Source organism: Stegostoma tigrinum, chromosome 50 (assembly GCF_030684315.1).
Source record: "Stegostoma tigrinum isolate sSteTig4 chromosome 50, sSteTig4.hap1, whole genome shotgun sequence".
NCBI classification, from domain to species: Eukaryota; Metazoa; Chordata; class Chondrichthyes; order Orectolobiformes; family Stegostomatidae; genus Stegostoma; species Stegostoma tigrinum.
The window spans coordinates 1,327,568-1,351,006 of NC_081403.1; the positions used below are offsets into that span (position 1 = coordinate 1,327,568).

Below are 23,439 nucleotides of genomic sequence, written 5' to 3' on the forward strand. Positions count from 1 at the left end.
GCGCTGACCCTCCGACAGTGCCCGCTCCCGCGGCGCTGACCCTCCGACAGTGCCCGCTCCCTCGGCGCTGACCCTCCGACAGTGCCCGCTCCCTCTGCACTGACCCTCCGACAGTGCCTGCTCCCTCGGCACTGACCCTCTGATAGTGCCCGCTCCTTCGGTGCTGACCCTCGACAGCGCTGACCTTCCGACAGTGCCCCCTCCCTCGGCACTGACCCTCCGACAATGCGGCGCACCCTCAGCACTGACCCTCTGACAGTGCCCGCTCCCTCAGCGGTCCCTCCGACAGTGCGCGCTCCCTCAGCACTGACCCTCCGACAGTGCCCGCTCCTTCAGCGCTGACCCTCCGACAGCGCCCGCTCCGTCAGCGCCCGATCCCTTGGTGCGGACCCTCCAACAGCGCCCCATTCCGTCGGTACTGTCCCTCTGACAGTGCCCGCTCCCTCAGCGCTGACGCACTTTAAGAATGTCACCAAAGATGCTGGAAGGGAGGATGATGTTGATGATAATTTATTGGTGAGATTTTGCTGTTCAGGGTTCGAGTATGTGGGTCAAGTTGTCTGGGAGCAGTTGTAACCACTGCACCTTCCGTGGGCGAGTTTGCCCACTGAGTGTTGGCGCACGCTGCGATGTGCACAGCTGTGAAGAAAACAGGCAGAGTCACAACAGTGTGTGCAGGTGCCTGTCGATGTTCTTGAAGGTGCCATCTCTGAGGAGCTGAGACCCTCGAGGAGCCGCTGAGCGACTGGGAAGATCACAGACGTTGACCACCCGCCGCCTGCAAAGCCGGATCAAAGCTTAGCTCTCCCTACCCGCGTCCTTCAGCAGTGCCTCGCTGTCTGCCGGTCGACCAGGTCTGGCACCACTGGATGACTGCTGTGACCTTAGAGCCTGCCCCACTCCGGCTCCCACGCCGGCACCAACCCCACTGCCCAGCAGCGCCCCCAGGCCGGTGCCCAGACCTGCCCCCAGGGCAATGCCAGCTCCCTCCAGTGTGCCCGACAGCACGGCGCCCGCAGCCAGGACGGGGCCGGCGACAATGGCCCCCACAGTGGCCCCGGCCGTGCCGAGGGCGGCTGCACCCGCCATGACCCCACACTTGATGACGCCCCTGCGGAAGCTGCTCCCATACATGGTGCAGAACGTTTGGATCCTCCTGTGCAGCTGGTCCTGCAGCCGGGCTGTCTCTTGCTCCCGCTCTGTCGCATTCCCTCGGGCGGCACAAACAAACTCCTCCGACAGCTTCTCAGCCCTGGCCTCCAGCAAACTCCTCATCGTACTCGGGACCACCCTCACGCTCTTAAACACGCCGTCTGAACTTTGCTTCTAAACACCAGGACAGCACGGGGTTAGATACAGGGTAAAGCTCCCTCTACACTGTCCCCCCAACATCAAACACTCCCAGGGACAGGGACAGCACGGGGTTAGATACAGGGTAAAGCTTCCTCTACACTGTCCCCCCCATCAAACACTCCCAGGGACAGGGACAGCACGGGGTTAGATACAGGGGAAAGCTCCCTCTACACTGTCCCCCCCATCAAACACTCCCAGGGACAGGGGCAGCACAGGGTTAGATACAGGGTAAAGCTTCCTCTACACTGTCCCCCCCATCAAACACTCCCAGGGACAGGGGCAGCACAGGGTTAGATACGGGGGAAAGCTCCCTCTACACTGTCCACCCCCATCAAACACTGCCAGGGACAGTGACAGCACGGAGTTGGGTACAGTGTAAAGCTCCCTCTACACTGACCAGGCCACCACCCCCCAACATCAAACACTGCCAGAATAAGCAGAGCATGAGGGGAAGGTCATTCCTCTGAGATGAGGAGTCATCTGTTGTCCTGTTGGGTGGGGGTGGGGGGGTGGGGTGTCGGTAATAGCTCCCGACAGAACACTGAGGGACCTCCATCCTGGAATATATTTCTGGCTGGGACAGGGAAAGCTGTGGTCCCCAGGGAGTGGGAGGAGGGGGATGGAAAGGTGTTTAAAAGGCCCTGAGACCAGCGAAAGGCACCGCGCCTTGGCTACGAAACAGCTAACCCTAGTCCCTTCGTGTAACAGCACGCTGCTCTCAGAGAGGTTGTACGAGACCGGTGTAACGTGGAAGACGGTTTACCTGCTGCCTGAGGAACTCATCAAAATCTGCGAGACATTTCTTCGCACAATTCACATTGCAAAGCGCATCGGCCATCTGACCAAAAAGAACCAGGGGGTATTAAATATTAATTAGGATCACGAACAGGGGTCATCTGGACACTGACTGGTGTCTCTCAGTCCCCTCTCTCTCTCTCTCAGGGAGATATCTGTACACTGACTGGTGTCTCTCAGTCCCCTCTCTCTCTCAGGGAGATATCTGTACACTGACTGGTGTCTCTCAGTCCCCCCCTCTCTCTCTCTCAGGGAGATATCTGTACACTGACTGGTGTCTCTCAGTCCCCCCCCTCTCTCTCTCAGGGAGATATCTGTACACTGACTGGTGTCTCTCAGTCCCCTCTCTCTCTCAGGGAGATATCTGTACACTGACTGGTGTCTCTCAGTCCCCCCTCTCTCTCTCTCTCTCAGGGAGATATCTGTACACTGACTGGTGTCTCTCAGTCCCCCCCCTCTCTCTCTCTCAGGGAGATATCTGTACACTGACTGGTGTCTCTCAGTCCCCCCTCTCTCTCTCTCAGGGAGATATCTGTACACTGACTGGTGTCTCTCAGTCCCCCCCCTCTCTCTCTCTCAGGGAGATATCTGTACACTGACTGGTGTCTCTCAGTCCCCTCTCTCTCTCTCTCAGGGAGATATCTGTACACTGACTGGTGTCTCTCAGTCCCCTCTCTCTCTCTCTCAGGGAGATATCTGTACACTGACTGGTGTCTCTCAGTCCCCCCCCTCTCTCTCAGGGAGATATCTGTACACTGACTGGTGTCTCTCAGTGCCCCCCCTCTCTCTCTCTCTCAGGGAGATATCTGTACACTGACTGGTGTCTCTCAGTTACCCCCCACCCACCCGACCTCTCTCTCAGGGAGATATCTGTACACTGACTGGTGTCTCTCACCCCCCCCCCCCTCAGGGAGATATCTGTACACTGACTGGTGTCTCTCAGTGCCCCCCTCTCTCTCTCAGGGAGATATCTGTACACGGACTGGTGTCTCTCAGTCCCCTCTCTCTGTCTCAGGGAGATATCTGTACACTGACTGGTGTCTCTCAGTCCCCCCCTCTCTCTCTCAGGGAGATATCTGTACACTGACTGGTGTCTCTCAGTCCCCCTCTCTCTCTCAGGGAGATATCTGTACACTGACTGGTGTCTCTCAGTCCCCCCCTCTCTCAGGGAGATATCTGTACACTGACTGGTGTCTCTCAGTCCCCCCCTCTCTCAGGGAGATATCTGTACACTGACTGGTGTCTCTCAGTGCCCCCTCTCTCTCTCTCTCAGGGAGATATCTGTACACTGACTGGTGTCTCTCAGTCCCCCACCTCTCTCTCTCTCAGGGAGATATCTGTACACTGACTGGTGTCTCTCAGTCCCCCCTCTCTCTCACAGGGAGATATCTGTACACTGACTGGTGTCTCTCAGTCCCCTCTCCCTCTCTCAGGGAGATATCTGTACACTGACTGGTGTCTCTCAGTCCCCCCCCTCTCTCTCAGGGAGATATCTGTACACTGACTGGTGTCTCTCAGTCCCTCTCTCTCTCTCTCTCAGGGAGATATCTGTACACTGACTGGTGTCTCTCAGTCCCCCCCCTCTCTCTCTCTCTCAGGGAGATATCTGTACACTGACTGGTGTCTCTCAGTGCCCCCCTCTCTCTCCTTCCCGTGAGGAACTCACCTCGTGAGGCGTCCTTATCTTCAGTGAGTACTTCTCGATGGTTTCGGTGAAAAGCTGTGGGACAGACGGAGAGAAAGACAGAGAGAGAGAGGTGAGACTGCAGAGATTCACGTACCAAGACACAGTCAGTGACACACACACATGCACACACTCACACACACACACACAGTCTCTCTCTCACACACACACACACACACACACACACACACACAATCTCTCACAAATTCACACACACAGTCTCTCACACAATTTCACACATACACAGTCTCTTACAATTTCACACACACACAAATTCACTCACACACACACACACACACACACACAGTCTCACACAAATTCACACATACACACACACACCGACTCACACACACACACACATAGTCTCTCACACAAATTCACACACACACACACACACACAGTCTCACACAAATTCACACACATATACACATACTGTCACAGTCTCACACAAATTCGCACACACAGTAACACAGTCTCACACAAGCACACACACAAGCACACACTGTCACACACAGTCTCACAAATTCACACATACAAGCACACAAGCACACATAAACTCATTCACCAATGAACTCACACACGCAAACGCACACAAACTCACAAAGACAAACTGACACATACACAAACTCACGCACACAGACTAATTCTCACATCCACTGTCTCACACAATGACGTATACACACACAGACACACATGCAGAGACATACACACGCAGGGACTTATGAGGGCAGAGCGTTAGTGACAGAGGCGTACCTACATGGAAAACAGTGTTGGTCGGCTAACAGGTTGCTGCAAAAAATTTGCTGTCAATGAGAGCTTACCTTCATCTGACTGAAAAACTGCGAGCCAGACACATCGAAGCCCTTGCTGTCTTTCCGTGTGCAGCCGGGCAGAGTCTGCAGGAGGACGTCGCAATAATCCACCAGGGCATCTCGGAAATCACTGTCCATATCTGTCAGGGGGAGTACAGGACATCATGCAAGATTCTCAAACAGAGTGGCAAGGTATTTATTTCTAAATTATGGCCTGTTATGGGGCTGGGGCTGGTGGGTTTCATTGGCAGCTCCCAGCATTTATCACCCGGACCCCTATCCTCCCGCAAAATGGAGCAGGGTCGGGGGGGGTAGCCACCATCCTGAACCACTGCAGTGTTCTCCCCCCTCCTCCCAAGTCCTCTCCGTGTATTAGAACATAGAACATAGAAAAGTACAGCACAGTACAGGCCCTTCGGCCCACCATGTTGTGCCGTGGAATAGTCCTAATCCAAAAATAAAATAACCTAACCTACATTCCCCTCAATTCACTGCTGTCCATGTGCATGTCCAGCAGTTGCTTAAATGTCACTAATGACTTCCACTGGCAAAGTATTCCATGCGCTCACTCTCTGGGTGAAGAACCTCCCTCTGACATCTCCTCTATACCTTCCTCCTAACACCTTAAAACTATGGCCCCTCGTGGCAGTCAATCCTGCCCTGGGGAAAAGTCTCTGGCTATCGACTCTATCCATGCCTCTCATTACCTTGTACGCCTCGATCAAGTCTTCAGTACTATTGCGGGAATGTTGTCACTGTTACAACACGGAGTGAATGGAATTGGCTGGAGACTGGTACCTGCGATGCTGGGGACCACTGGAGGAGGCTGAGATGGATCTTCCCCTCACACTTCCGGCTGAAGATTGCTGCGAATGCTTCAGCCTTATCTTTTGCACTGATGTGCTGGGCTCTTCCATCATAGAGGACGGGGATATTTGTGCAGCCTCCTCCTGCAGTGAGTTGTTTAACTCACAACTGCATGTGACGGGTCTGCGGAGCTTAGATCTGATCCATCTGCTGTGGGATCGCTTTGCTCTGTCTATCACTTGTTGCTTTCACTGTCTGGCTCACAGGTAATCCCGTTTGGTGGCTACACCAGGTTCAGACCATATCTTCGGGTATGCCTGGTGCTGCTCCTGGCCATCCCTCCTGCACTCCCCATGGATCCCTTGGTTTGATGGTAATGGTTGAGTGGGGGGATAGGCTGGGCCATGCAATTACAGATTGCATTGGAGGACAATTCTGCAGCTGTTAATGGCCCACAGCGTCTGATTGACGCCCAGGTCCGTCCCATTTCGCACAGCGATAGTGCGACAAACACAGCTGGTGTAGCCCGGGCGTCCCACATACCTTTGACATGCCCTTTGGAGCTAAGGGCAATCGATTTCCCAGGAAACGGTAGGAGGTAGCATCGAGACTTTGCGAGGATTTTTTCCATGAAAGGAGGATAAGTTGAATTCGATTTCTGAACTTTCTGATGACACACATTTAAACAGCATCGTGAGGTGCACTGGCTTACAACTGATTACTGTTCCAGCAATCTCTACCTCTCCCCCGCCCAGTGCCCTGTGTTACTGACTGTATCCCTACTGATGTTAATCCCTCTCCCTCACACTGTCACTCAGTAACCCCTCTCCCCGTCAGCGCCCTGTGTTACTGACTGTATCCCGACTGATGTTAATCCCTCTCCCTCACACTGTCACTCAGTAACCCCTCTCCCCCCCAGCGCCCTGTGTTACTGACTGTATCCCTACTGATGTTAATCCCTCTCCCTCACTCTGTCACTCAGTAACCCCTCTCCCCCTCAGCGCCCTGTGTTACTGACTGTATCCCTACTGATGTTAATCCCTCTCCCTCACACTGTCACTCAGTAACCCCTCTCCCCCCCAGCGCCCTGTGTTACTGACTGTATCCCTACTGATGTTAATCCCTCTCCCTCACTCTGTCACTCAGTAACCCCTCTCCCCCCCCAGCGCCCTGTGTTACTGACTGTATCCCTACTGATGTTAATCCCCCTCCCTCACACTGTCACTCAGTAACCCCTCTCCCCCCCAGCGCCCTGTGTTACTGACTGTATCCCTACTGATGTTAATCCCTCTCCCTCACACTGTCACTCAGTAACCCCTCTCCCCCCCAGGGCCCTGTGTTACTGACTGTATCCCTACTGATGTTAATCCCTCTCCCTCACACTGTCACTCAGTAACCCCTCTCCCCCCCAGCGCCCTGTGTTACTGACTGTATCCCTACTGATGTTAATCCCTCTCCCTCACACTGTCACTCAGTAACCCCTCTCCCCCCCTCAGCGCCCTGTGTTACTGACTGTATCCCTACTGAAGTTAATCCCTCTCCGTCACACTGTCACTCAGTAACCCCTCCCCCCCCCAGCGCCCTGTGTTACTGACTGTATCCCTACTGATGTTAATCCCTCTCCCTCACACTGTCACTCAGTAACCCCTCTCCCCCCCAGAGCCCTGTGTTAATGACTGTATCCCTACTGATGTTAATCCCTCTCCCTCACACTGTCACTCAGTAACCCCTCTCCCCCCCCAGCGCCCTGTGTTACTGACTGTATCCCTACTGATGTTAATCCCTCTCCCTCACACAGTCACTCAGTAACCCCTCTCCCCCCCAGGGCCCTGTGTTACTGACTGTATCCCTACTGATGTTAATCCCTCTCCATCACACTGTCACTCAGTAACCCCTCTCCCCCCCAGCGCCCTGTGTTACTGACTTGTATCCCTACTGATGTTAATCCCTCTCCCTCACACAGTCACTCAGTAACCCCTCTCCCCCCCAGGGCCCTGTGTTACTGACTGTATCTGTACTGATGTTAATCCCTCTCCCTCACACTGTCACTCAGTAACCCCTCTCTCCCCCAGTGGCCTGTGTTACTGACTGTATCCCTACTGATGTTAATCCCCCTCCCTCTCACTGTCACTCAGTAACCCCTCTCCCCCCCAGGGCCCTGTGTTACTGACTGTATCCCTACTGATGTTAATCCCTCTCCCTCACACTGTCACTCAGTAACCCCTCTCCCCCACAGCGCCCTGTGTTACTGACTGTATCCCTACTGATGTTAATCCCTCTCCCTCACACTGTCACTCAGTAACCCCTCTCCCCCCCCCAGCGCCCTGTGTTACTGACTGTATCCCTACTGATGTTAATCCCTCTCCCTCACACTGTCACTCAGTAACCCCTCTCTCCCCCAGGGCCCTGTGTTACTGACTGTATCTGTACTGATGTTAATCCCTCTCCCTCACACTGTCACTCAGTAACCCCTCTCCCCGTCAGCGCCCTGTGTTACTGACTGTATCCCTACTGATGTTAATCCCTCTCCCTCACACTGTCACTCAGTAACCCCTCTCCCCCAGTGCCCTGTGTTACTGACTGTATCCCTACTGATGTTAATCCCTCTCCCTCACACTGTCACTCAGTAACCCCTCTCCCCCCAGCGCCCTGTGTTACTGACTGTATCCCTACTGATGTTAATCCCTCTCCCTCACACTGTCACTCAGTAACCCCTCTCCCCCAGTGCCCTGTGTTACTGACTGTATCCCTACTGATGTTAATCCCTCTCCCTCACACTGTCACTCAGTAACCCCTCTCCCCCCCTGCGCCCTGTGTTACTGACTGTATCTGTACTGATGTTAATCCCTCTCCCTCACACTGTCACTCAGTAACCCCTCTCCCCCCAGGGCCCTGTGTTACTGACTGTATCCCTACTGATGTTAATCCCTCTCCCTCACACTGTCACTCAGTAACCCCTCTCCCCCTCTCCCCCCTGTGTTCCTGGCTGTATCCCTGCATGATATTTCTCTGCCTCAATGTATTTACCTGAAGAGTCTCTTGCAGATGCTTGACACCACCTTTTTCACCGTAGTCTATTGACCCAAACCAATCCCTCACCACAAAGTCAACGTGCTGTGTGGGAAGAACAAAACATCAGAACAGTCTTTTTCGATGGACATCTACAAAGGCGCATCTGAGGCAGTATTGGACGACAGAATGCCAGAAAATGAGGCTGGAGGGGTAGGAACAGGGAACAAAGACACAGCAGAGGAACTGAACGGGGACTTTGCTTCGCAGTGGAAGACACCAGCAACATGCCAGAAATTCAATGGAGTCAGGGGGCAGAGGTGAGTGTAATCGCCATCACTCACGAGCAGTTGCTTGGGAAAGCTGAAAGGCCTGAGGGTAGATACATCCACACAGACCGGATGGATTACACCCCAGATTTCAGAAGGACATAGCTGAGGAGATTGTGAAGGTAGTGACGGTGGTCTTTTGGGTATCACTGTTGTCACAGAGGGTCCCAGAGGACTGGGAAATGGCTAATGTATGACCCCTGTTTAAGAAGGGAGGGTGGCAGAAGACAGGAGGTTACAGGTCGCTCACCCTGACCGTGGTTGATGGTCAGAATTTCGAGCCTGTTTTTAAGGATGAAATTGCGGAGTATTTGGTAAAAAAAGAGCTGAGTCAGCACGGCATTGTCCAGGGGAGGTCATGCCTAACAGAAACTGTTCGAATTCTTTGAGAAGGGAAGGAACACGTTAGACGAAGGATTCGGATTTCCAGAAGGCCATTGATAAGGTACAGTACAAGAGGCTGTTAAAGAAGACAAGGGACGACGGTGCTGGTTTTGGAGTGGAGGTGGTGGTGGGAGTGGGGAGAGGACATTGACATGGTTTGAGGATTGACTGACTGGCGGGAAGTATAGATTGGGGATAAGGGGCTGCTTTCTCAGGATGGCAGGATAGTGGGTTCTCAAAGATCTGCAGGTTTCTGATATTGTGACCACAACTCTTCACGTTATACAAGAATAATCTGGATGACAGAGGACATTGTTGCGAAGTTCGCTGAAGACCACAAAGAGGGGCGGGTAGTGTTGAGGGAGTGGGGAGGCTGCAGAAGGACTTGGATAGGCCAACGGAGTGGGCAAAGAAATGGCAGCTGGAATACAACATCGAAAGATCTGGGGTTACACTCTGGCGAGGAGATTGGAGACACAGACTTTTTTCTAAACAGGGAAAGGCTTTGGTATTTGAAGGATCGAGGGACTTGGGAGTTCCAATTCAGGATTCTCTCAAGGATGACACAGAGTATCAGTTGGCAGTGAGGAAGGAAGTGCAATGTCAGTGTTCATTTCAACAGGGTTCATGTCACCAAGCTCTGGTCAGACTCTATTTACAAAATTGTGAGCATGTTTGGGATATGCTGGCCTTGGAGGGGGTCTTGAGGAGGTTTACAAGAATGATCCTGGGGATGAAGGACTTGTCGTATGAGGAGCAGTAGAGGGCTCTGGGTCTGTACTCAATGGAGTTTAGAAGGATGAGGGGGCGATCTGATCACAGTCACAGTGTTGCATGTGCGTTTAGATAACCACTTAAAGAGCCCACAGTCCGAACTCACTCTTGTCTCTGTGCAGGAGCACATCTGTGTGAGATGTGCATGTCAGTGAGTGTGTGCGTGTGAGAAGGTGTGTGCACGTGAGATGGTGTGTGCGCGTGAGAGGGTGTGTGCACGTGAGAGGGTGTGTGCACGTGAGAGGGTGTGTGCGCGTGAGAGGGTGTGTGCGCGTGAGAGGGTGTGTGCACGTGAGAGGGTGTGTGCGCATGAGAGGGTGTGTGCGCGTCAGAGTGTGTGTGCGCGTGAGAGGGTGTGTGCACGTGAGAGGGTGTGTGCACGTGAGAGGGTGTGTGCGCGTCAGAGTGTGTGTGACATAGCTAGAGAGAGTATGTGTGAGTGTGAGAGAGAGAGAGTGTGTGTGCGTGAGAGAGAGAGAGTGTGTGTGTTTGTGTGTACATGTGCATGAGAGAGAGAGAGAGGGAGAGAGAGAGAGAGAGAGAGAGAGAGAGAGAGAGAGAGAGACTGTGTATATGTCTGTGTGTATCTGTGTCCATCCTGTTTGGGGTCCTCTCTGAGCTTGTGCTGTATGCTTTCTGCATGTATTTTGGAAGATCATCCGCACCTGAATGGGATCCAAGTCGATAGCCTCTCCGGTTTGTTGGGCCAGATCGAGAAATTTCTGAGAAGAAAGAAACAAGATTATCACTCATGGTAACAGCTTGGGCACTCCGCTGTAAGTTAGTAGGAAGAGTGTCACACAAGTGCCAGGCAGTGACAGCTACAAAGTGTAGAATATTTGAAAATTGAAAGACAGGAAGTTAGAACTTGTTGGTGAAAAATGTCAGTGGAGAAACGTAGTGCGTGGTTCCTTTAAAAGGTTGTTTTTTTTTCCTGTGCTTTGAAGTTTGCACAGAGTGCACAGCGAGCCCCATGTGTATCTAAAGGTTGGCGGGCAAAACGAGGGGTCTTATTTTGCTGCTTTGTTGACAAGCCTGGCCAAACCAATTAATTTAACCAGGCATTCAGCAAATGGAAACTAAACTGAATTTAAAACTGACCTGACAACCTGAAACCGATCATTTGACAGTGTGTCATCGGGGGTATATAAGAAGAGGGTTCTTTCTTTGGAAATTCGGGATGAGAGCCTGCTGCTATGTGGAGTAAAAGTAAACCTACCGTCTGAGAAATAAACCGAGCTCTCACGCAAAAGCGTTACACCCTCTAAATGAAAAGAAAATCACCACATCATCATCAAAGGTACCATCAGCTCTTCCAGCAAAGAAATTACAGAGAAAACATCCCTGACAGCAGGATTAGCAGAAGAGAGTCTAGGGAGACAGTGGAGAAGGCAAGGCATTTTGGAATACCCATTCTGTGTGAATGGTGAGAGATGAAGTTGTAATGTATTGTTCGCTTATTTCTTGGATTTAAACAAATGGGAGTTCCGTTTACTGGAACAGCATCTCAGTATATGTTTGTTCGGTCAGGGAATAGTTAGCAGTTGGAGGGGATTTGTTAGGATTATTAGTAATTCTACTAATCTGCTCTAGCCGGAACAGGTTGGGGCCGGTGTTTCTGCTTATTTTTCAGAAGGGTTCGACACTCCCCTTCTCTGTAACAATGACCATCTCTGTTGAGAGAGAATCTAAATGCTGCTCCTTGACATTCAATGGTGTTTCCATCACTGAATTCCACCACCGCCCCTACCCCTCCTCAAACTATCAACATCCTGGGGGTCCCCATTGAGCAGAAACTGACCCGGACCCCAGGCCCCATATCAATCCTGTGGCTACACGGAACGGGTCAGAGGCTGGGAATCCTGCAGCGAGTAACTCCCGTCCCAATGCCACCAAAGCCTGCCCCACCATCCACAAGGCACAGGGCAGGAGGAGGGAGGGGAGGGGGTGGGGTGGGGGAATGACTGCAGCAATTCCAAATGGCAGCTCACGCCCCACCTCCTCAGGGTTGGGGTGGGGGTGTCGAAGAGTGGGCAGGCGGAAAAATGGAGCTTTCACTCAGTAAAACTTACGCCGCACAAGTGAGTGAAAACCAAGCCGAGCGATGGTCACAGTGTTTCCCCAGTGACTTTGGTGGGAGCGAGAAGGGGAACAGAGTTCGGTCATTACCCACCAGAAGGATGAGATTTATTACCCAGGATAATGACAAAAATCATGGGTGTAACACAGGGACACGAGCTCAGCTGGCGAAGGCCGGAATTACAGCCTGGGTCTACAGTGTGGGAGAAACATAGATACTGTAAGAGCTCGTACCTCTAAGTCATCCAGATCTGTCTGCTTCAGCTTGGTAGAAATGTTAAAGATCTGAAGGGAGAACACATACCAGAACTGACAAAACATAACAGGAGATGGTGCAGACATGAAATTGTCTGTAATAACACGCCCTGAGCGTCACAGTGACTGGTATAACACACCCCGAGTGTCACACTGACTGGTATAACACACCCCGAGTGTCACACTGACCGGTATAACACACCCCGAGTGTCACACTGACCGGTATAACACACCCCGAGTGTCACACTGACCGGTATAACACACCCCGAGTGTGACACTGACCGGTATAACACACCCCGAGTGTCACACTGACCGGTATAACACACCCCGAGTGTCACACTGACCGGTATAACACACCCCGAGTGTCACACTGACCGGTATAACACACCCCGAGTGTCACACTGACCGGTATAACACACCCCGAGTGTCACACTGACCAGTATAACACACCCCGAGTGTCACAGTGACCGGTATAACACACCCCGAGTGTCACACTGACCAGTATAACACACTCCGAGTGTCACACTGACCGGTATAACACACCCCGAGTGTCACACTGACCGGTATAACACACCCCGAGTGTCACACTGACCGGTTGTACCCCACCCTGAGTGTGAGATTGACGGCGGTACCACTCTCGTGCGGGAATGCACACTGGGACAGACTCACCAAGTAGGAACTGAGTAACATGCTGAGTGCTGACAGTTGGACAATGCAGGCTGTGTCTTGTCCGACACTGTTACAACCCTCAGAGTCCAACACGAAGATCACCACCTGTAATACAAGCTCCTTTTACAACTGTCCAAAGCATTTCCTATTCTCCTCCCATTTCTTACTGGCCTCCACGGGACGCGGGCTCATGACACACTCTCTCTCAGCTCTCAACTCAGCACTTCATGGCACTTAGTTTTTCACAGTCCCGTGCTCCCTCAGCGCTGACCCTCTGACGGTGCCCACTCCCTCAGCGCTGACCCTCCGACGGTGCCCGCTCCCTCAGCGCTGACCCTCCGACAGTGCCCGCTCCCTCAGCGCTGACCCTCCGACAGTGCCCTCTCCCTCAGCGCAGACCCTCCGACAGTGCCCGCTCCCTCAGCGCAGACCCTCCGACAGCGCCCGCTCCCTCAGCACTGACCCTCCGACAGCGCCCGCTCCCTCAGCGCTGACCCTCCGACAGCGCCCGCTCCCTCAGCGCTGACCCTCCGACAGCGCCCGCTCCCTCAGCGCTGACCCTCCGACAGCGCCCGCTCCCTCAGCGCTGACCCTCCGACAGCACCCGCTCCCTCAGCGCTGACCCTCCGACAGCGTCCGCTCCCTCAGCGCTGACCCTCCGACAGCGCCCGCTCCCTCAGCACTGACCCTCCCACAGTGCCCGCTCCCTCAGCGCTGACCCTCCGACAGCGCCCGCTCCCTCAGCACTGACCCTCCCACAGTGCCCGCTCCCTCAGCGCTGACCCTCCGACAGTGCCCGCTCCCTCAGCGCTGACCCTCCGACAGCGCCCGCTCCCTCAGCACTGACCCTCCCACAGTGCCCGCTCCCTCAGCGCTGACCCTCCGACAGTGCCCGCTCCCTCAGCGCTGAGCTACCTTTCCTCTCCCTGTCTCCATCAGGAAGGGTTTGCTCCAGATAAAAACCCCTTTGGTCGTAGTGTTTGCACCAGATTTCCATTCGAATCCGGTGAGATCTTCATCCTCTGCTCCTAACCACTGTTGATCTTTCAGTTCCTGACAAGAATGGGATATGGGTTTAAATTGAGCTGTGCTCCAACATCAGAAAGTGTGAGAAGTGTAGACGCTGGTGTCAGAGATGACACAGCGCTGGAGCTGGAGGAATATCGGTACCATCAGAGGAGCAGGAGATTCGACGATTCTGAACAAGGGTCCTATCCCGGAACGTCAACATTCCCTTGCTCCTCTGATGTTGCCTGGTCTGCTGTGTTCCTCCAGCTCCAACATCTCTCTCTCTCTCTCTCTCTCTGTCTGTAAACTGCTGCGTGTCACTGGGTCCCTGCACTCTTTATTGAGCTGTCTCCCTCCTGGAGATGTTACAAACTTGGCAAATCAATGAAACTGCTAAATTCCCCAGTACTTTGTCACTGTATCATTCAGCTGACCAGGACATGGGCACCAGGTCTCTGTACTGTCCCAAGAAATAATCGTAGTTATGTAGAATAAAGCCTACCCCTTTTAAAAACACTTTCTCTGTCCTCCTGTCACACTCATATCAGATACATTGGAGACACTGAAGCAACTCTTGGACAGGCATAAGGATGGCATGTACAGTGAGCAGGGTAGTTTCATCTTAGTAAGGTAACAAGCCAGCACAACATTGTGGGCTGAAGGGCCTGTACTGTGCTGAACTGTTCTATGCTCTATGTTAAGATGGGGGCATTGAGGGCCCCAGGGCAATGTCTGGGGGGTGCGCTGTTCGATAGTGTCAGTCCAGGTCCCCAACGCTGGATGAGACATTGAATTCTCAGCTGGTGACACAAGGTTGTCTCAGGTCGAAAACATATTGTGAGCATGTGTTCCAGGTGAAAGGGAGAGAGATTTAAAAGGGACCTGAGGGGAAGCTTTCTCACACAGAGGGTGGTGCGTGTGTGGAACGAGCTGCCACAGGAAGTGGTGGGGGCTGGTACAGTTACAGCACTTAAAAGATGCCTGGACAGAGATGTGGATGGGAAGGGGATTAGGGGGATATGGGCCAAATGCTGGCAAATGGAACTGGATTAATATAGGAGAATAGTTTGGGCTGAAGGGTCTGTTTCCCTCCTGTACAGCTCTATGATTCTAATCACCCTGGAAGGTCCTTCCTCGGAGACAGGGGACTGGCAAAGAGCAGCAGTTTATAGAGAATGGAGCAGGGATAACAGTTCGCTGCTAATGAATGAGACAGTAAGAGATGGAGACAGAGACAGAGAGAGACAGCAACAGAGAGAGACAGAGACAGAGACGGAGAGAGACAGAGACAGAGAGAGACAGTGACAGAGACAGAGAGAGACAGCAACAGAGAGAGACAGAGACGGAGAGAGACAGAGACAGAGAGAGACAGTGACAGAGACAGAGACAGAGAGAGACAGCAACAGCGTGAGACAGAGACAGAGACAGAGAGAGTGAGAGACAGAGAGAGACAGTGACAGAGATGGAGAGAGACAGTGACAGAGACAGAGACAGAGAGAGACAGCAACAGCGAGAGACAGAGACAGAGACAGAGAGAGTGAGAGACAGAGAGAGACAGTGACAGAGATGGAGAGAGACAGAGACGGGGAGAGACAGAGACAGAGAGAGACAGAGACAGAGAGAGACAGAGACAGAGACAGAGAGAGACAGTGACAGAGAGAGAGAGATAGAGACAGAGAGAGACAGAGACAGAGAGAGAGAGGGATGAGAGAGACAGTGACAGAGTCAGAGAGAGACAGAGACAGAGAGAGAGATAGAGACAGAGAGAGACAGAGACAGAGACAGAGAGAGAGAGAGAGAGAGATAGAGACAGAGAGAGAGAGACAGACAGAGAGAGACAGTGACAGAGAGAGAGAGAGACAGAGAGAGAGAGAGAGAGACAGAGAGAGAGTGATAGAGACAGAGAGAAAGAGAGAGACAAAAGATAGAAAGAAAAGGAGGGAGGGAGACAGAGAGACCTGAGAGAGAGGAAGAGAGACACACAGAGGGAGAGAGAGAGAGAAAGAGAGTCAGAGAGAGAAAAAGAGAGACATTTCCTAATACGATCTAGACAAATAAAGTGGGATTTGAGGGAACAGGAGGTAGGATTTGTTGGAGCAGGTGCTCAGAGCTTGTTACTGACCAGTTGAGACAGCCTCCGCAGCAGATAGTTGAGTAAAAAGGATTTGCCTTTTCTCTCCTCGCCGATGATGGAAATCAGACACAGGGGACGATCCTTCACATCCTCTGCTAAGAAGCAACTTCTCAGGACGTCCTCGTTAATGGCGATTGATCCAGACAGGTCAAAGGCCACGAGCTGTTTGGCTTCACCAATATCTCGGTCCATTACCTAAAAAACGCCAAAAACTTTAATACAGGAGCTGTATTAAAGTAGGGGGGAAGGACAGTGTATCTAACACACCGTGACACCCCCCCCCCGACCCCGGTCCCAGAGGGAGGTGGGGAAGGACAGTGTAACTAACGCACCGTGACACCCCCTGGTCCCAGAGGGAGGGGGGGGGGGGGAAGGACAGTGTATCTAACGCACCGTGACACCCCCCCGGTCCCAGAGGGAGGGGGGGAAGGACAGTGTATCTAACGCACAGTGTGACCTCGTCGCCTCCTACCCCCCCACCCCAGGTCCCAGAGGCTGTTGTGGGGGTTGGGTTAAAAGTGAACCACCCGTCTGGTGTCCCCCCCCCCCCTCCACCACCCCACCAACCTCCCCCCTGTATACCTGCCGAATCTTTTGCACAATGTTATTAACGGTGTAATCCGTGATGATGCTGTCACAGCTGAATGGCCGACAACACTCAGGGCACTGGTGGTTGGCACCCTTTGGGGGGTATCGCTGGTACCGGGTGATGCATTGCCGGCAGAATTTGTGACCACAGTGAAGGGTGGCTGCATCGGTGTAGAGCTCCAAGCAGATGGAGCACTGGAGTTCCCTGGTGATACACTCCAGTCCCACGGGTACAGTCCTGGGCACCAGGAGGGGAGAAGGTGAGAGGTAAGACACACTGCTAACAGCGAATGTTTACCTGTAGCATTGCACCCCCCCAACCCACCCCCACCATCTCCAACCCCCCCCCCTCCATCGACCACTCCCATTCAGTCACGCATCTCTGCAGGGGTTCCTCAGCGGAGTGTCCTCGGGCCCAACCATCTTGCGGCTGCTCCATTGATGACCTTCCCTCCATCGTAGGGTCAGAAATGGGGAATGTTCACCGATGGTTACACTATGTTCAGCACCATCCGCGACTTCCCCATATACTGAAACATTGCCCCCCCCACCCCTTCATGTTCAATGGCGTTCCCAACACTGAATCCCAACATCACCCCCCTCCCCCCCAATTATCAACATCCTGGGGGTCCCCAGTCAGTGTCCTGAAGCCAAAAGCAAACACGACATCTGGTGTAATTTTGTACATTTTTTTGCTAGTTCTTCTCTAATTTCTGTCTTAGGAACTGTGGGCTTGCCAGGATGGAGAACATCAACCAGCCATTTTCATGCGGTGAAGCAAGCGATCTGACCCGGAACCCCAGCTCCACATCAATCCTGTGGCGACAGGAACAGGTCCGAGGCTGGGGTCCTGCAGCGAGGAGCTCCCGTCCTCACCAACCGCCTCCCCCCGCCCCCCAATAAAGCCTGTTCCACCCTCGACAAGGCACAAGGCAGGATGGGGGAGGGAATACTCCCCACTTGCCCTGGATGGGTGGGAGGGGGGAGCGGGGCAGCTCTGTCAGCACTCGAGGAACTCTCCTCAAGGGGCAATTGAAGATGGGTAGAAGATGCCGGCCTGCCAATAAGCTGTGGTTGCCATACTATCTGCTGTAGCACTCCTACAGTACCTCTCTCCGTCTCTCTCCCAGTGCTCCTCCCTGGTCCTGGAGGAGATGGTGACCTACAGATGCTAGCAACCGGTCTTTGAAACTCGAGACTCTGCAAAGGTTCGGGGGAAGATTAGTGCTAAGCTCGCTTTGGAACTGGAAGAAACATCTCGACGGCAGAGCCTCGAGGGGAACACGAAGTGGGCGTCGATCGTTCGGGGAAAGGCTCAGGCACATTGGTTAGGGATGGAAACTGCAACCCTCACCGGGGGTCTGGGGTGATACGTGACTCCAAACTCTCAGGTTATCGACTAACTGCCCCTCTGGACAATTTGGCAACAGATGCTGATCTGCCCAGCGATGCCAACATTCCGTGAATGAAGCCAAAACAATCCGTCCCTTGAGGGTTACCCTCTGCCGGGCTCGCCCCTGCCACCTTGTTGTACCTTGGTGTTCATGCCACCCAGGATGACCTCTCCAAGTATCAAACTCTCCCGCAGCGTGACTCCCAATGCGTAATGTACCTTGTATTTGGAGTTCTCTGCATTGCTCAGATCGCCAACTCCCCGAGCACCAACAGATCTCCTCAGACAGACCGCTGTAGAAACAGCACAGTATGAGTGATGGAGGGTCAGCGCTGAGGGAGCGGGCACTGTCGGAGGGGCAGTGCTGAGGGAGCAGGCACTGTCGGAGGGTCAGCGCTGAGGGAGCGGGCACTGTCGGAGGGTCAGCGCTGAGGGAGCGGGCACTGTCGGAGGGGCAGTGCTGAGGGAGCGGGCACTGTCGGAGGGTCAGCGCTGAGGGAGCGGGCACTGTCGGAGGGTCAGCGCTGAGGGAGCGGGCACTGTCGGAGGGGCAGTGCTGAGGGAGCGGGCACTGTCGGAGGGTCAGCGCTGAGGGAGTGGGCACTGTCGGAGGGGCAGTGCTGAGGGAGCGGGCACTGTCGGAGGGGCAGTGCTGAGGGAGCGGGCACTGTCAGAGGGTCAGCGCTGAGGGAGTGGGCACTGTCGGAGGGTCAGTGCTGAGGGAGCGGGCACTGTCAGAGGGTCAGTGCTGAGGGAGCAGGCACTGTCGGAGGGTCAGTGCTGAGGGAGCGGGCACTGCCGGACTGTGTCAAACTCTTGGGTCTTCCTCCGTAATGGCTTCGTAAAGGGCAAGGAGAGAGTGGGCTAGATACAGCGACAGAGGAAGAGAACAGAGAAGTTGTGAGAGGTTTGGAGGGAGGGGAGAAGTGAGACACAGCCACTAAGACCGAGACAAAGTGAAACCCTGACCCCTTTAACCCTGGGTGACTGTACCTGACTGTCTCTCACAGACAGAGAAGGGAAGGCAGCAACTGGAAAACAGCCGGGGTGACCTGGGCTGGCAGCAAGGGGGCAGGAGGAGGGTCACGGGCACATCCAGCCTTGGGATTTCCCACTCACCGTTTGTCTCAGTTCTCTCCACGAGTGAGAATACACGAATGACGCAGGATTAATTGAGATGTAGGTGTGGCTCAGTAACTGACATCTGTTTCACTTTCAATTTCTCCAAACTCAGACATGTGCCTGTGATTTCAGAGAAAACAGAAACATTCATGCCCCACCTACCTCACTCAGCTCCTTGCTCCTGCTCGTGGGGTCCATTCATTCCTCCCAACAGGGCCCTACACCACATTACCCATCCCAATAGAGCCCAGAGCCAGCAGTTCCATTCCTACATTACCCATAGCTCCTTAGCATTTCCTGTACCCATGTCCATCCAATATACTCCATGTCTGAAAACTCAGCCCAAAGGCATCCATGGTCCCTCGGCCGATATTCATAATATCCATGTCCACTTAAGGGCAGTTTGTCCCTGTGGACAAGTGGAAAGAGGGAAAGTGACTGAGGCAGCCCATCACATGGTCTCAATCTCTGTGAATGAGTCCTTGACTTGAGGGGAGAGTGTGGGGTAGTAGTAGAAGACGGGCTGAAGAACACAGTAGATTATGGAGAAGCGAAGCTGGGAGCAGGGCTGTCTTTCCAGTGCAGGGTGACCCTGTCTGAATAGAGCAGAGCATGAGTCGAGGAGACAGAAGCCTCTCGGTTTGATAGTTTGACTCAGTCGTCTCCATTGGGAAAGGAGGAAAGATAGAGAGACAGACGAAGAACAGTCAGAGAGCTTTCAGAAAGCAAATTCCTTGTGTTTACCTCATCAGTGCTTGTACCCGAGTCGGACACAGGGTGAAGGATAACCAGGTGTAAGCAGGCACTGTCACAGAAGAGGCAGTGACAACAGTCCCCGGGCTGCCACCCTCTTTGCTCGCCGTTGGGTGATCGGGGGGGGGGGGGGGGGGGGGGGGTCACGATTTGGGGAACGCGCCGTCTAGACATTGCTGAGATGGGTAGTGCTCAAAGGTGAAGGAGAACTACCCTGACGTACATTGAAATCAGGCAGTTTCGTCTTCCTGGAGTATCAGTATTGGCACACACTGATGGTGAAAACGGGAGGGGAGCCAAGGAATTTAGTGACTCAGGCGGAGCAGGGGTGGGTTGCTGGCGGGAGACCCTTCGCCCCATCGAATCTGTTGCATCATTCGGTGGCACAGCAGCCGGTCTGATCGCCCACAAGTCCAATCTCCTGCCTCTCCGAAACCCATACACCGCCCTATTAAATTCCCTACCTGAGTAAACGTCTCTTAACCGCCCCTGCCCACGACTCACTCTCTCCCTCAGCCTTAAATCAACTAAATGACCCTAGAAAGTTGTCTTTGGGAAAAAAAATCTGCACAGATTTGATCACCCTAACCCCCAACAAACCGCTACCGCCACCCCCCCCCCCCCCCCCACCCCCCGCATCCCCACAGCACCACTCCCCTAATAAAAACTGCGGATGCTATCACTCAAGAACAAAAGCAAAGTTGCTGGAAAAACTCAGCACATCCGGCAGCATCTGTGAAGGTGAAAAACAGAGCTTCGGGTCTGGTGACACTTTCTCAGACCTGCTGAGTTTTTCCAGCAACTTTGGTTCTGTTCCCCACTCCCGGAAACCGGCCACCTTCCTCCATTCCCCACTCAGGAGAAAATCTGGCTCGAAACTATCGCCAATAGCAACCCCAAACCCCATCCTTATCTCTATCTCAGTCACCCCCTCCGTCCCCCTACACCCCCTCCCTATCTCTGTCACCCCCTCCGTCCCACTACACCCCCTCCCTATCTCTGTCACCCCCTCCGTCCCCCTACACCACCTCCCTATCTCTGTCACCCTCTCCATCCCCCTACACCCCCTCCCTATCTCCGTCACCCCCTCCGTCCCCCTACACCCCCTCCCTATCTCTGTCACCCCCTCCAGCCCCTACACCCCCTCCCTATCTCTGTCACCCCCTCCGTCCCCCTACACCCCCTCCCTATCTCAGTCACCCCCTCCGTCCCCCTACACCCCCTCCCTATCTCCGTCACCCCCTTCGTCCCCCTACACCCCCTCCCTATCTCTGTCACCCCCTCCAGCCCCCGACACCCCCTCCCTATCTCTGTCACCCCCTCCAGCCCCTACACCCCTCCCTATTTCTGTCACTCCCTCCAGCCCCCTACACCCCCTCCCTATCTCTGTCACCCCCTCCAGCCCCCTACACCCCCTCCCTATCTCTGTCACCCCCTCCAGCCCCCTCCCTATCTCTGTAACCCCCTCCGTCCCCCTACACCCCCTCCCTGTCTCTGTCACCCCCTCCAGCCCCCTACACCCCCTCCCTATCTCTGTCACCCCCTCCGTCTCACTACACCCCCTCCCTATCACTATCACGCCCTCCCTATCTCTGTCACCCCCCCTCACACACTGTCACTCTCACATTCTCACTCACACACTAACTCACACTCACATTCTCACTCACACACTCCCACATTCTCACTCACACACTCCTACTCACAATGTCACTCTCACTTCTCACTCACACTGTCACTCTCACATTCTCGCTCACACACGTAGTCACTCTCACATTCTCACTCAAACACATACTGTCACTCTCATTCTCACTCACACACACTGTCACTCTCACATTCTCACTCACTCTCTCATTCACTCACCCATTCCACACTCACTCATTCGGTCACTCACAGCCATTCGCTCAGTCACACACACACACACACACACACACACACACACACACACACACACACACACACACAATTCCTCACATTCATTCAGTCACTCATTCTGACCCATTCAACACTCACTCACTCGTTCACTCACTCACACGTTCCCTCAATCACTCGCACGTTCACTCTCTCGCACGTTCACTCACTCGCACACACTTTCACTCACTCACACTTTCACTCAATCACTCGCCTGTTCACTCAATCGCCCGTTCCCTCACTCGGCCGTTCACTTACTCACACATTCACTCACTCACTCGCTCCCTCATCCAGTCGCTCACTCACTTACTCCCCTACTCACTTCATTATCCTGTCACTAATCACACACTCTCTCATGCACTCACTCACGCACACATTGACTCACTCACTCACGGATCCACACCCACCCACACACTCGTTGTCTCACTCAGTCACACCTAAAAACCAAAGCGGTGAAATGAATATGATGATTTGGAAGAAATAACGGAGGAGTTGAATAAATATTTTTCACAATCCTCACAGTAAATAAAAAAACAGCGTTCTAAAGCTACTTGATAATCAAAGGCCCAAAGTCGGAGTTAGGGGGCTGGCCGTAGAAAGACATATTCACTGTGTGTCACGTCCAACAATGCTTACTCGTAAGTCCCTAGACCAGATGGGATGCATCTGAAAGTATGAAGCTCTAGGGATAGTGGTCACAGTCATTGCTTAAGGAAAACCCCAGAGGTTCAGAAAGCTGCCAAAGTAAGAGTTTTATTTAAAAAGGGAGAAGCCCCGAAAAGAAAGGCAGTTCGCTTAACACTTGTTAATGGCCAGAGTCTGTTATCATTTTGGGTGGGAACCGAGGAGGTATGGTTAGAGAGTTTTCAGGAGACAGCAGAATCGGGGGTTGGGACAGGGGTGTAGGGGACAGCGAAAGTTGTTACCTCAGAGTATGACGGGGCCTTGATCAGACGGGCTGAGAAGTGACAGAAGGAGTTTAATCTAGATAAACGTGAGGTGCTGCATTTTGGGGAAAGGCACATCAGGGCAAAACTTTATACACTTCATGGTAACATCCTGGGGAGTGTTACTGAAGAGAGGTATCTTGGGGAGGGCAGAAAGTGGGGGTCACAGGTAGACAGGTTGGTGAGGTTGGGGTGTGGGATGCTTGCCTGTATTGGTCAGTGCGTTGAGTGTAGGGAGCTGTGGGGGTCATGTTGTGGCTGTATGGGTGAGGCTACTTTTTGGGAATACTGTGGTCGATCCCGGTCTCCCTGCTACAGGAAGGATGTTGCTAAACTTGAAAGGGTTCAGAAAAGATTTACGAGGATGTTTGGGGATTTGAGCTCCAGGGAGAGGCTAAATAGGCTGGGGCTATTTTCCCCGGAGCATTGGAGGCTGAGGGGTGACCTTATAGAGGTTTATAAAGTCATGAAGGGCATGGAGAGGGTGAATAGCGTCTTCCCCAGGGTAGGGGGTCTAAAACTAGAGAGGCATAGGTTTAAGATAAAAGGGACAAAGATTTAAAAGGGTTATAAGGGACATCTTTTTCACACAGAGGGATACGGGCCCAATGCTGGCAAATGGGACTGGATTAATTT

The 23,439-nt window shown here is 53.3% G+C and overlaps 1 protein-coding gene across 8 annotated transcripts; it reads right to left on the reverse strand.

Annotated features, from left to right (window-relative positions):
* Positions 1 to 504: 504 nt before the first annotated feature.
* Positions 505 to 20,038, reverse strand: LOC125450159 (RING finger protein 112-like). 8 transcript variants are annotated; one of them, XM_059643240.1, is made up of 14 exons: positions 19,940 to 20,038; positions 18,293 to 18,366; positions 16,675 to 16,918; positions 16,081 to 16,287; positions 13,866 to 14,003; positions 12,951 to 13,055; positions 12,261 to 12,311; positions 10,613 to 10,669; positions 8,479 to 8,565; positions 5,995 to 6,118; positions 4,654 to 4,784; positions 3,815 to 3,868; positions 2,117 to 2,191; positions 505 to 1,326 (listed from the first exon to the last, which is right to left on the reverse strand). In XM_059643240.1, exons 2-14 carry the CDS (start codon positions 18,313 to 18,315, stop codon positions 799 to 801), a joined length of 1,824 nt encoding a protein of 607 aa, XP_059499223.1. In that variant the 5' UTR covers positions 18,316 to 18,366; positions 19,940 to 20,038; the 3' UTR covers positions 505 to 798. The 8 variants fall into 8 exon arrangements, with proteins under 8 accessions (XP_059499223.1, XP_059499221.1, XP_059499222.1 ...); XM_059643238.1 differs by lacking the exon at positions 19,940 to 20,038 and adding an exon at positions 19,193 to 19,247; XM_059643239.1 differs by lacking the exon at positions 19,940 to 20,038 and adding an exon at positions 19,067 to 19,238.
* Positions 20,039 to 23,439: the final 3,401 nt, after the last annotated feature.

Excerpts from the sequence above, each read along its gene's own strand:
- LOC125450159 (XM_059643240.1), bottom strand. The coding sequence starts at position 18,315 with ATGCAGAGAACTCCAAATACAAG. Across the intron at positions 16,288-16,674 it reads TTGTGCAAAAGATTCGGCAG|GTAATGGACCGAGATATTGG; the intron begins GTATACAGGGGG and ends GGCGTTTTTTAG. Across the intron at positions 1,327-2,116 it reads ATGAGTTCCTCAGGCAGCAG|AAGCAAAGTTCAGACGGCGT; the intron begins GTAAACCGTCTT and ends CCTGGTGTTTAG.